At 37.5% G+C, this 14,111-nt stretch overlaps 2 protein-coding genes across 2 annotated transcripts in view; both read right to left on the bottom strand.

The window, feature by feature from the left end:
• LOC123564283 (kelch-like protein 2) overlaps positions 1–14,111 on the bottom strand; it is a 318,752-nt gene that overhangs the window by 116,066 nt on the left and 188,575 nt on the right. The gene's annotated exons all lie outside the window — the stretch shown is intronic.
• Positions 1–14,111, bottom strand: part of LOC123562274 (ubiquitin carboxyl-terminal hydrolase 31-like) — a 29,553-nt gene that overhangs the window by 10,327 nt on the left and 5,115 nt on the right. Inside the window, exons 3-10 of the mRNA XM_053536892.1 lie at positions 13,215–13,408; positions 12,628–12,751; positions 11,261–11,367; positions 10,181–10,261; positions 9,652–9,778; positions 8,843–8,965; positions 5,857–6,034; positions 2,171–3,868 (exon numbers count right to left, since the gene is read on the bottom strand). Coding sequence (XP_053392867.1) covers positions 2,171–3,868; positions 5,857–6,034; positions 8,843–8,965; positions 9,652–9,778; positions 10,181–10,261; positions 11,261–11,367; positions 12,628–12,751; positions 13,215–13,408 — 2,632 coding nt within the window. The remainder of the gene's footprint in view (positions 1–2,170; positions 3,869–5,856; positions 6,035–8,842; positions 8,966–9,651; positions 9,779–10,180; positions 10,262–11,260; positions 11,368–12,627; positions 12,752–13,214; positions 13,409–14,111) is intronic.

Raw genomic sequence — 14,111 nt, forward strand, 5'->3', positions numbered from 1 at the left:
TTTCAGGGGCCATAACTCTGAAAATAGGGGGCGGAGCCAGATGAAAAATAGGAGGTGCGCAAGTTCATATCATGATTAAGACTCAAGCAAGGTTTCATGAATCTATATCAAATACTTTTTGAGCTAGGCGTGTCACAAGGTAAACATGTGCATTTTTGACTATTTCAGGGGCCATAACTCTGAAAATAGGGGGCAGAGTCAGATGAAAAATAGGAGGTGCGCAAGTTCATATCATGATAAAGACTCATGCAAGGTTTCATCAATTTATATCAAATACTTTTCGAGCTAGGTGCATCACGAACTTCGGACGGACGGATGCACCGATAAGACCAAATCTATATGCCCCCACCATTCATGGCGGTGGGTGGGGGGGGGACAACAAAACATTGCAGTGTAATACATAGACAGTTAAGCATGATGGACAATCTAAATGTAAACATGTACTTTATCACACCGTACATGGAACAACAGCTGTAAAGTGACAGCGAGCTCCACTATTTTCGATAATAGTTAATGAAGTAGGGCTTATTTGAGGAAACTAAACCTATAGCTTATTTCAGTCAAATCCATTTAGTACTAACAGAGATAGAGTGAAAGTGTATAAAAACATTAACAAGAATTTATAAGTATAAACAGGACATACGTAATGGTTTACTTCTGCCAGAGTAAAGCAACTTATGTTATATGACATGGGCTATGATACAGAACAATTATTTTAAGTTTGAATCAAATTCATTTTGAAATAATAAGAGACACAAGTTAAATTACATCAACAATTTAACCTATAACTGTAAGTGAAAGGGTGCATAATTCATGAAATATTAGTGTGACAGTTTTGGCTCTTGTGTTATATGATGTGGGTGAAGATTAGGAACAATTACTTTACATTTGAAGCAAACCATGTAATAACAGAGATAAAGTTAAAGTGTATGAAAAATGTCACAAAGCTCTGGATGCAGATGCCGGGCCAAGTATGGAAGCTCTTCACATACTTTGTACAGCCAAACTAACAAGAGCTGTCGGAGGACAGCAACGCTTGACTATTCAACAGCCTTGTCAATTGAATTAATACAAAAGTCGAAAAAGGGGCATAATTTTGTAAAAATGGGAGAAAGGGTTATGGAACCTTCACAGTGCTTATCAGCTCATAAAGTGAACAAGTGCATGAAGTTTCAATCCTTTCCCATAGGTGGATACTGAAATAATAGCTTACATACAAAAACTTAACCAAAAACTGCTTAGTCGAAAAAGGGGCGTAATTTTGAAAAAATTTCAAAGTAGAGTTATGGGACCTACACAGTGCATGTCAGATCATAACAGTGAACAAGTGTGTGAAGTTTCAATCCATTCTCATTAGTGGGTACTGAGATACCAGCTTACATACAAAACCTTAACCAAGAATTTCTAAGTCGAAAAAGGGGCATAATTTTGTAAAAAGCAAAACAGAGTTATGGAACCTGTGCAGTGTAGGTCAGTTTATCACAGTGAATAAGTGTGTGAAGTTTCAATCCATTCGCACAAGTGGTTACTGAGATACCAGCTTACATACAAAACCTTAACCAACAATTTCTAAGTCGAAAAGGGGGTATAATTTTGTAAAAAAGCAAAATAGAGTTATGGAACCTGTGCAATGTAGGTCAGTTTATCACAGTGAATAAGTGTGTGAAGTTTCAATCCATTCCCACAAGTGGTTACTGAGATACCAGCTTACATACAAAACCTTAACCAACAATTTCTAAGTCGAAAAAGGGGCATAATTTTGTAAAAAAGCAAAATAGAGTTATGGAACCTGTGCAATGTAGGTCAGTTTAGCACAGTGAATAAGTGTGTGAAGTTTTAATCCATTCGCACAAGTGGTTACTGAGAGACCAGCTTACATACAAAACCTTAACCAAATCGGGATGCCGACGCGGACGCATGGGTGAGTCCAATAGCTCTACTTTTCTTTGAATAGTCGAGCTAAAAATGAAAGTAGACTGCTGCAAAATTTGGTATCTTAATTTTTTTTATAAAAAAAATGTTTTTCAGTTTCTTTTTTCTTGTTCATTAAAATGCCAAGAAGTACATGACTACCACGATAATTCACTTAACCAATTAAATTATGTCTGAAAATCTTTAAATCAGAAATAAATACAGACATTTGTCTTTGTAATGCAATTCTAAAACTTACCCTGTCTGTCTGCTGATCTATTTCTGGTTCTAACTTCTCCTCTGCCTGTTGACCTTCTTGCATCAAGGTCACTTCTGCCTCTGTTAGACTGGTCTTCAGTTCTATGACCAATTATAACTGGTCTACTATCACTGTAGGCTGGTTCCCTGCTTTGACCTGAAGCAGGTCTATGCTCAACTGAGCTTACTGGTTTATCGCTATAGTCTGGCACCCTGTTGTCACTATATTCTTGGACTCTAGCATAAGCAGAGGTTGGCCTATTTGAAACAGTTCTACTTTCTTGTGCAGTAGCACTAGGCCTATGGGCAGTATGACTAGCTTTAACAGGGAGAGGGGGCTTATCAGCACTAGTATGTACTTCTACAGGTATGCTTCTTGGCTGTTTATCCATTATTGCATGACCTTCTATCTCAAGTCTTTGATTTTCATACTGAGACAAAGGGGCTCTAGGTGGTACAGAGAATTGCCTGTCCATGGGAGGTTTATTGTCTGAATACTGTTTTCTTTGTGGTTGTGGAGTAGACCAGGCACGACTCATAACAGGTGGTGAAGGTGATTTACGAACTTGCTGTGGAGTGGAGAATATATCTGGTCTAGAAGGAGGTTTATCAACTTTAGGAACACTATTGATTACTTTTTGATTATCAGTTTTCGGTAGATTATCACTCTGTCTTCCAGCCCCCGATACAGGGCTGTCTTTATAAATTTGATTTGAATGGAGTTTTAACTTTGAACTGTTTGGCACATGTCCATTCATAAGAACACTATCTCTTTCATTATTCAAAATATTTGATTTATTTCTGTTAGCTTGATTTTGATACAGGGCAGCAGCATTCCGACTGTACTCATCTAGAGGTGATGGCGGAGAACTATCTGTGGGACTAATTTCACTCCCCGATGTGTAGGAGTGGCTGTTCTTACTTGAATCGACACTATCTGATCTTCTGTAAATATTTTTCACACTATGTGGTGACGACACAATACCATCTACTTTATCGTCAGATTGTTTGCTACGTACAATTTGTTCTGCTACAGTTGTTTTATTTCTGCTGTTTGTCCTTGAAATAATCTCATCAACATATTGATTTTGGGAAGCAACACTTTGATTTTTGTTTGGAAATAATTGTTTCCTAGGAGATTCATGTTTAACAGTTTGTCTTGGAGAGTTAATGCCCATTTCATCACGCCTTGGCGAATTTATATCTCTTCCTTCAGGTTCTCTTGGAGAACTGACATACCTTTTTCTTTGGTCACCATGAGGTGAATTAATTCCTAACCTCAATTCTTCCAACAAGAGTTGTTCTTCTTTTCTATATCTATCCTGAGGTGGTTCAGATTTCCCCCTAGACTGTTTTACAGTTTGAAAGTGCTCATTATCATCAAGTTTTACCCTTTCCACATAATAGTCTGAATAATCTCGATCAATACCAAATTTACCTCCAGAAGGGGAGTTCACTACTGACTTGACTTCCTCCACTGGTGAAGAGGTCACTACCTGCATTGACCTTGGAGGTCCATATACAGAAAACACCCAGTGCTTCTGTGACTGAAGATTATCTAAAGTACTCTGTGTAAGTTTTCGTCTCTGGTAAAACAGAAGATAGGCAGCTCTAGAAACAATGTCCCGCTGCTCGAGAGGTTTTACATGTGTGTCATCATACTCGTACCACCTCATATCCACTGGATTCCTGCAAAATGCTGAAAAACAACAGCAGCAATATGTCAGTCTTTAATAACCATTAATCATAATTTGAAGGTTGGATGTATTACAACATATCAAGTAGCTATTGTATTGTTACATACCTGAAGTTCCTATCAAACAATAAAGTAACATCTAGCATAACAGACAGATCTATACAGACCTTAGCTGCATAACAACATAAACTAGAGCTATCACTAAAGGTGATGAATGTACCCCCCGCACGCACTGACATAATGTATGTATATAGTATGGTAACATAAAACGATGTCCAATAACTCTGCAGAATATTTATCTAAAAGAACGTAACATGCACCATTCACAACAAGGGTTGGTACTGATCACTTGTATGAAGTTTCATTAAATTGTGTACAAGGGTTCGGAAGACTATGCACGCACAAGACTGCATATGCAGACTGTATGTATTTAGTGTGTTAAAAAAAAAAACAATGTCCCATAACTGTGCAATTTTTTTTCTGAAAGAACCTAACATGCACCATGCACAACTACTGTTGTTACTGATTGTGTGCATGGGTTCAGGAGATTAGGCACGCACAAGATTGCATATGCCGACTCTATGTATATAGTCCAGTAAAAAAATCAAAGTCCCGTAACTCTGCAATTTTTTTTTTCTGAAAGAACCTAACATGTCCCATGCACAACTACTCTTGTTGCTGATCACTTGTGTTAAGTTTCATTAAATTGTGTCAAGGGAATGAGGAGAGATGGTGCGCACAAGATTGTGTCTATGTATATAGTGTAGTAGCAAAAAACAAAGTCCCATAACTCTGCAAAAATTTTTTTTTGAAAGAACCTAACATGCCCCATGCACAACTACTGTTGTTGCTGATCACTTGTGTGAAGTTTCATTAAATTGTGTCAAGGGAAAGTGGAGAGATGGTGCGCACAAGACTGTGTCTACGGACAGACAGACAGACAGACAACCTGAAACCAGTATACCCCCCTTACAACTTTGTTGTCGGGGGGTACAAATATGAAGATGGACATTAAAATATATATAGTCAGTTTATAGGTCTTGCCACAAGGATTGTTGAGTGTGAGAATGTACTAAATTGGGTCATTTATGTGGGATGTAGAACCAACAAGAAGCTGCGTTCAATAAACGCTTGATGCCCCCGGTGGCATCCTTGTCGATACAAAGCAACTTAAGTCTAAAACGAGGTCAAGTTCAAGGTCAAACTGAGGTCAGGTGATGTCTGAAGATGAGGAATGGTCACAGGTTACATCTGCATTAATATCAAGTCATTCTAGTAAGGGGTATTGATGCTAGACGAAATGGTCCCATTTGGTTAACCAAGAGACGGCCCATATCAAGGAACCTAAGTCCAAAATGAGGTCAAGGTCACACTGAGGTCAGGTCATGTCTGAAGATGAGGAATGGTCACAGATTACATCTGCATTAGTATCAAGTCATTCTAGTAAGGGGTATTGATGCTAGACGAAACGGTCCCATTTGGTTAACCAAGAGATGGCCCATATAAAGCAACCTAAGTCCAAAATGAGGTCAAGGTCAAACTGAGGTCAGGTGATGTCTGAAGATGAGGAATGGTCACAGGTTACACCTGCATTAGTATCAAGTCAATCTAGTTAGGGGTATTGATGCTAGACGAAACAGTCCCATTTGGTTAAACTTGTACGGACGGACGAATGGACGGACAGGACAATCACCATTAATCACTACTAAAAATGTTGTTTATCAAGGTTTGAAGTTTGAATGTGAAGGTCATACAAGGGTCAAGGTCATTTATATAGTCAGTTTGTAGGTCTTGGCACAAGGATTGTTGAGTGTGAGTATGAACTAAATTTGGTCATTTATGTGGACTGTAGGACCAAAAATGTTGTTTATTAAGAATCAAGTCAATAATGTGGGTTGTATTTGATCTAGTTCATATGGACAGACATAAGGACTAACAGACAATTCAACTGCTATATGCCTGGGGGCATAAAAAGAATTTAAATAACTCACCGGTGTAATGCCCCCCACTCATGTTACCATAGTGATTAGAGACAGCATAAAGGTCATAGAGGTCAGATGTAATGGTATCCTGGTTACTACCATCCTTAGGTAACAAATGATGACCCATCTCTAAATCTGTGACTGGGAAATTCACCAAGATATTTAATTTGTTCCTTCTCAAGCCAGACTGTACAAAAAAAGAAAGAAGAAAATTAAAAATGTATACTTTGTACAGTTAAGCTAAAAAAAACATTCAAATAATTGCGTTATTGCAAAAGAAGCCTGAGTTGGACTGTTTTATTCGGCTCGGGTGGATCAGGGATCAAATTTAACTTTTTTTCCCACTAGCAAAATGATGGGTTCCACTAGCAATTATTTAAAGGCTGTTTACGTGCTAAATTTATGAAGTTGTTTTATTGTTGGTTGGTTTCATATAAAAGTTCACTGTTTGGACTAAACGGGACTTTCTGGTTTCGGAAGTACAATACGAACCAAAGCACTCAATTATTCTTTGGACTTCTGACTTTACTAGAAGTTTCAGGTTCTTTCTACGATTTTCAAATGTGATCGCGAAAATATCTGAGTGCCATGATTTCCTCCTCGCATTTTTTTTTCTTACTTGAATTTCACGAGTTAGCGACTGCTAAGTTCGATCCCTGTGGATTTTGAAGTTTGGATCACATGACACATACCAGTACAGAATAAAATCCAGTCTTGTAAAATCCATGAGATCCAAAAACATCCCAAATCAAACTAGAAAATGCTTTTGTAAAAAAGCGCATGTCTCCCCCAATGCAAAGTCCTATAGGCAAGAAGTCAATAGGGGTCAGGAGCGAAAGTCAAAGAGACACTGATGGCTGGCTGCAATAGGGATCATCTACTTGGCATGTCCAGTCATCCCGCTAAATTTCAACACTCTTGGCCTAGTGGTTCTCAAATCACTGTTCAGGCTCCTGTGACCTTGACCTTTGATCAAGTGACCTCAAAATCAATAGGGGTCATCTACTCTGCATGTCCAATCATCCTATTAAGTTTCAACACTGTAGGTCAAGTGGTTCTCAAGTTATTTCCAAAAAATGATTTTACATGAACAGGCCACTGTGACCTTGACCTTTAATAGACTGACCCCAAAATCAATAGGGGTCATCTACTCTGCATGTTCAATCATCCTATGAAGTTTCAACATTCTGAGTCAAGTGGTTCTCAAGTTATTGATCGGAACTGGTTATCAATGTTCAGGCCCCTGTGTCCTTTACCTTTAACGGAGTGACCCCAAAAACAATAGGGGTCATTTACTCTGCATGAACAATCATCCTATGAAGTTTCAACATTCTGGGTCGAGAGGTTCTCAAGTTATTGATTGGAGATGGTTTTCCATGTTCAGGCCCCTGTGGCTTTGACCTTTAACAGGGTGACCCTAAAATCCTTAGGGGTCATCTACTCTGCATGACCAATCACCCTACAAAGTTTCATCATTCTGGGTCAAGTGGTTCTCAAGTTACTGACCGGAAATGGTTTTCAATGTTCAGACCCCTGTGACCTTGACCTTTCACAGAGTGACCCCAAAATCGTCAGGGGTCATCTACGCTGCATGACCAATCATCCTATTAAGTTTCAACATTCTGGGACGAGTGGTTCTCAAGTTACTGACCGGAAATGGTTTTCAATGTTCAGGCCCCTGTGACCTTGACCTTTAATGGAGTGACCCCAAAATAGATTGGGGCTATCTACTTTGCATGTACAATCATCCAATGAAGTTTCAACATTCTGGGTCAAGTGGTTCTTTAGTTATTGATCAGAAATGGTTTTCAATGTTCAGGCCCCTGTGACCTTGACCTTTAACAGAGTGACCCCAAAATCAATAGGGGTCATCTACTCTTCATGACCAATCATCCTATGAAGTTTCAACATTCTGGGTCAAGTGGTTCTCTAGTTATTGATCGGAAATGGTTTTCAATGTTCAGGCCCCTGTGACCTTGACCTTTGACAGAGTGACCCCAAAATCATTAGGGGTCATCTACTCTTCATGATCAATCATCCTATGAAGTTTCAACATTCTGGGTCAAGTGGTTCTCTAGTTATTGATCGGAAATGGTTTTCAATGTTCAGGCCCCTGTGACCTTGACCTTTGACGGAGTGACCCCAAAAACAATAGGGGTCATCTACTCCAGCAGCCCTACAACCCTATGAAGTTTGAAGGTTCTAGGTCAAATGGTTCTCCAGTTATTGCTCGGAAACGAAGTGTGACGTACGGACGGACGGACAGGGCAAAAACAATATGACTCCTGGGGAAGACATAACTACTGTTATAATATTTCAATCATCAAACAGCTCCACCTATTTTTCATCTGAACCAAAACTGACTCTCAAACTATTTATTTAACATGTCATGAGTATTAATGAAAGAAGTCCAGGTATAGACATGATACGGAATCAGACATCCATATATGAGCCGCGCCACGAGAAAACCAAGATAGTGGCTTTGCGACCAGCATGGATCCAGACCAGCCTGCGCATCCGCGCAGTCTGGTCAGGTTCCATGCTGTTCGCTTTTAAAGCCTATTGGAATTGGAGAAACTGTTAGCGAACAGCATGGATCCTGACCAGACTGCACGGATGCGCAGGCTGGTCTGGATCCATGCTGGTCGCAAAGCCACTATGTTGGTTTTCTCATGGCGCGGCTCATATACAATTCAGACTTTCATTTCTATCAGTTTGTATTTATTTGTGAAATAAAAGTTACATTTTTACAGAATATTTACAGGTATATGATAAAGAAAATTTTGATAAACTTTGGGACACCTGATGAAAACTGCAACATTTTATGATAATGTGACATTACTGGAATTATTTACCTACTTTTTCAGGCCCCTAACTTAGCATGGTAAACATTTCAATTAATATACTACCCTACAGTGCCTTTAAAGCCTTATAATACATACAACCTGATGTTATCCATTGTAAAGTAGAACAAAACTGTCTGCATGAGACTTACATGTCTAAAACGTTTCAAATGTACAACAAGTATATCTGGGGCTGACCAGAGGCCTAGCTTCTTGACGGTTCCTTCCTGGGTCTTCTCACAGTTAGGGCACTGCCAAGCATCCCCTTCTCCAAGCTGCAATGATAACATGTGAATTTTTGTATTACCAACTCACATATCAAGTGCAACTAAGAGCATACCATTTTAAATTCTCTACAATGATGGTAACCCTTAGCCTGCTGCAGGCGAATTTAACAGCCTTTGCAAACAGCTTGGAACCAGATCAGACGCCGATTAAATCGGCGTCTGATCAGGTTCCAAGCTGTTTGCTACTCTGACAATATTTCTTCAAATTTTGGAGCAAATTGAATGAACTTAACAATTTAAGCAGACGACATTTCCAGCAGACGACAATTTACCTAGCATGCTAAAGGTTAAAATGCATTATTTGCATTCCAAGGCTTGACATTAGACCTGCAATATAGTTTGTATAAACAATGATACAACACCTACATGTAAAATGACTCCTCTAAACTTCTGATTGCTTTCTAAGTTAAAAATTTCAATAATGACCTAAATTAATTACCTCGCAAAGAAGCCTGCCCTTTTTGCAAGCTTTTCCACTGACATAACTGTTAGAGAAATGTAGGAATATCAACATCTTAAAATTTTACATGTATACACATTTATTTGAAAACTTTTATAATGCATCATAAAATGCCAACCAATGTTCCAATGAAAGTACAGTAGGTAACTTATTCAGCATTCATCAATACAAGTAAAGGTTACAAAATAAGTTTAAGTTCCAAAAATGCTTATACCTTCTCCTCCTTTGTGAAGAGTTTGAGACAATCTTCAAGACTAACATTGGACGGCTGTTGTTGACTGAGCCGAGCTTTATGCACTGACTGGTGCTCTTCTAAATAATCCTCGTCATCATCAACCAGTCTATTTATAGAATATATATGTACATCTTAGTCTATTTATACATTTAATTAAAATGAAACTGATATACTTATGAAATCACTGCAAAATGAGGTGTATGACTAGCACTGTACATGTACCATGGCTGCCAGGATCTTCTATGTGTACTTAGTTTGTTTAACAACAAGACAAAATATAACATCTGGTTACATTTTGTACCCATTTTATATGTTGCTGTTAACTCTATGTATCTTTATTACAACAAAACTAATACTGACTTTGTTGTAATGGAAAGTATTTTATACAAGGCAAAACACAAAAATTACAGTGATCTTCAGTACTGGTCAATGAAAGTAAGTAAATGGTATAAGTTAAACATTAATTAAATAAAAAAAAAACTGTATGATTTAGCATTGATTTTCATACCTTCTCTTCATCTCAGGGTCCCACTCTATAACAAACTTTATGTGAGTAGGTCCATAATCCTCACTGTAGATTGAAAGGGCCCTGTAACAAAAAACATCACTTTCCTAACATCCTTACTAGCATCTATAATTACCATTACATATATTTCAGTGATTTGGGACAAATTAAGCATTTCATTATTTCTTTTTCTGCTATAAATGTCTCTGTATGTCTCTGTATGAAGAATTGCTAGTACATTTATAAGACAAAATGAACTTAGGGTAGAAATTTTTTTTTTTTTTGGTGGTGGTGCGAGGGTGGAGGGAGCTCATGTGCTGAACAAAATTCCTATAGAATTTCATGATTCCAGGTCAAATGCTTTTTGAGATACAAGCAACACAAACTTTTAGACGCAGAGTACACATTTTTGACAAAGTCAAGGGCCAAAACTCTGGTTTTGCAAAATGAAATCCCGAACAAACTTTACATGATGAATAATATTCCTTATTGACTCTAGGTGAAATACTTTTTGAAAAATATGCAAAACACACAAGGATTTGTTTCAGTGACATGACAAACAAAACCCCAGGTTTACAACTTTATATGCTGAATGAAACTCCTTCAATATTTCAACACCCTAGGTCAAATACTTTTTGAGAAACATATGATACAAACTTTTAGGCCCTTTATGCATATTTTAAATCAAGGGCCATAACTCTGGTTAGACTGAATGAAATTCCAAACAGAACTCGAGGTGCACAACTTCACATGCTAAATAATATTGCTGAAAGGGTTCATGAATTTAGGTCAAATACTTTTTGAGATGAATGAGATACAAACTTTTAGGCCCTTTATTATGCATATTTTTAACTAATTCAAAAGCCATACCACTGGTCTGGCTGAGTGAAATCCATAACAAAAGCCCAGATGCATTTCACATGCTGAACAACAGTCCTATGATGTTTCATGACATTAGGTCAAATACTTTCACAGCACTAACTTGGATGGACACACCAACACAGAAATTATGCAGACTGAAGACAGACCATCCGCCTATACTAGTAGCTTAAACAAAGTACAGGAGAGCTTAAGTGGTTATACCTATCAATTGGTTCTGTATACAGCGGCATGTCCACATCTTCAGGTAAGTAGCTGTCTTTAGGTCCGCTGTCAACAACACGAATATCAAATATGGCACGTTTGTAAGTCTGTAGTCAAAGCAACACAATTATATGTTAAATTGTAAACATAACTAAATACAATACAAAACTACTTTAACCCTTAGCCTGCTGCAGGCAAATTTAACAGCCTTTGCAAACAGCTTGGAACCAGATCAGACGCCAATTAAATCGGCGTCTGATCAGGTTCCAAGCTGTTTGCTACTCTGACAATATTTCTTCCAATTTTGGAGCAAACTGAATGAACTTTACAATTTTAGCAGACGACATTTCCAGCAGACGACAATTTATCTAGCATGCTAAAGGTTAATACAAGCCTTATATCTTACTATGTTCATGTATACTGGTTTATTTCACATCAATTTGTTAACTGGATTGTGAAGAAAGACTGACACTTACTTGATGTTTGCTCCATGAAAACCTCCATCTTGTTAAAACTTAAGGTTTGCTGTTGCAACCAACAAATACAACAGTCTACCCTATTGACTGGACCACTTCTCTCATTTTTGTGTTTAAGTGGACAAAAGTGAATTGTATAAGAACCACCTCGTGGAAATTTCAGTGAATGCATGAGGTTTTATAAAGCAAACAAAACTAAAGGTTAATATACCCAGATGCTGCTTTGAAACAGGGAAAGTAAAATGTTGTTATTGTGCCCTTTGACCTTCAACTGTGACCTTGACCTTGATCATAGTGACCTGGATTGTCATCTTGATGAGTTTAACAATTGACACTAGTTAAATGAAAATCCATCCAGCAGTTACGAAGATATGGATTGGACACAAAATTAAGCTATTTCATCTTTTTCACCTCCTTGACTTTGACTAGGACCTAACAACCTGGGTTGTGCACTTTGCATGACATCTAAATTAGGTTGACAGCTGTTATTCATTCTAGTGTTTTAAAAGATATGAAGTGGACACAGATTAAATCTACTTGATCTTTGACATCTAACTGGGACATTGACCTTGGACTTTGTGACCTGGGCCATGTGATCTAAACGTTATCTTGACAAGGTAAAAGAACTGATGCTAGTTTTATGAAAACATTCAAAGCAGTTAGGAAGATATAGAGCATACACAAATGGTCAGGCACTGGCATGTCATCTTGATACGGTTTACAATGGAAGCTAGTTTTATGAAAATCTTCCAGACATGACAGACAGACAAACAGAAGGATGGACATGCATGACTCCAACATAGCCCCCATATACTTTGTATATGGGGGTTTAATGACATTTTTCTTTTATAGACAATACATTTTATTACAAATGGATGCTGTGCGACTTACACTGCTCTGATCTAACACTTTCTCCGATACTGCAAATCTCATACTCTTCAATATACACCTCTGTAGTTGTAGAAACTCTATATCTCTGTTGATCTTTATAACTTCAGGACAACAAAATCTGTAACTATAACAATAAGCAAGCTTTCATCTGGTACAAGGCTAATATGTAACATTCATCCCAAGCATAGTAAACTGTATCAGAGTTAGCTACATGTAGACAAGGATCTAACATTAGGAGACTGTCAGAAATTACTTCTCAAAAGCATCATCGAATTAAGAAAAACATAAGAATAACAACAACTTAAAGCTTGGCAACCTTGAAAACTTGCTGCAGGCAAATCACTCAGCCTTTACCACTTTCATTCTGTGCATTGTAAGAGGCATATTCTGTAATTTGATAAAGTTTGTGTTCCTTGTGGATGTTCAGTGGTTTTATCCATGTCCCTTCAATTGCCTGAATAATGCTGAAAGTGTATTCCTCAACCATTAAAACTCTTAACATTTGATCTAAGCTGCCTACAGGGTAAAACTGTTGGAACAAGTAGTAGTTTTTGCAGCAGTTGCAGCTTGTAAGCTGGCATATTTACCTTTTAGTAGCTGAGAATTTTTCAACATGTACGATGAGAATTTGGATAAGATCTGAGCCTGGTGTTTTGTTAACTTCGCTGTAGGGAAATGTTTCAAACACATATACGTTCTCTGCTTCATGTATGTCTGACAGAGGCTGATCGTCACCAAATGTGTTACCGAAACCATTCTCATTCATTTGGCAAAGGACAAGCTGAGGAATATAAAAACTGTTATTTCAATCATCAAGTTATAACTTATAAATCATAAGTTATACTTACTGATGTGTTCTACTGTAAAAAGTGAATTTACATAGCTATAAAATGATGGTTATTCTAATGACAAGAATAAACTTATGGTGGTCAATCAACCTTGGTGTGTCTGTATTTCTAACTAAGAGCCAGTATTCACATAAAAGGCTTGAAAACTTCCTCAAAGAATCTAGAACCAGTCTTTGCTCAATTCATCAAAAAGACCACAGACCTTGTAGAGAGATCTAGAAAGCAGTAGAAATGGATTGAGCAAACAGAATATCTTTTATGCAGGAAATCTCTGGCAAACACTCATTACATAATACATATCAGTGAGATCACATGGATACTTTGGGTGAGGTAAATGAGGGTCCAAGCATTAGCATTAGAATGAAATCATAAACTTAAACTTAAAATACTAATGACTATCTACTGATTGACTTGCTTCAAGTCAAAAGCATGTTAAGTAAATATATGTTTCATATTTTTCAGTGGTTTTTTGAAATGTAACAGTTTATTATAATTTCTATTTAAAACTGTCACTGTTTCATATTGTAATTTTCACTATTACAGAACTACAATTGAACGAGAAAGAATATGCATTATAAATAATCAGATATTCTTTCCAAAATACACAAAAGAAAATGTGTATTGTATAAAAAAACA

Source organism: Mercenaria mercenaria, chromosome 2 (genome assembly GCF_021730395.1).
Source record: "Mercenaria mercenaria strain notata chromosome 2, MADL_Memer_1, whole genome shotgun sequence".
NCBI lineage: Eukaryota > Metazoa > Mollusca > Bivalvia > Venerida > Veneridae > Mercenaria > Mercenaria mercenaria.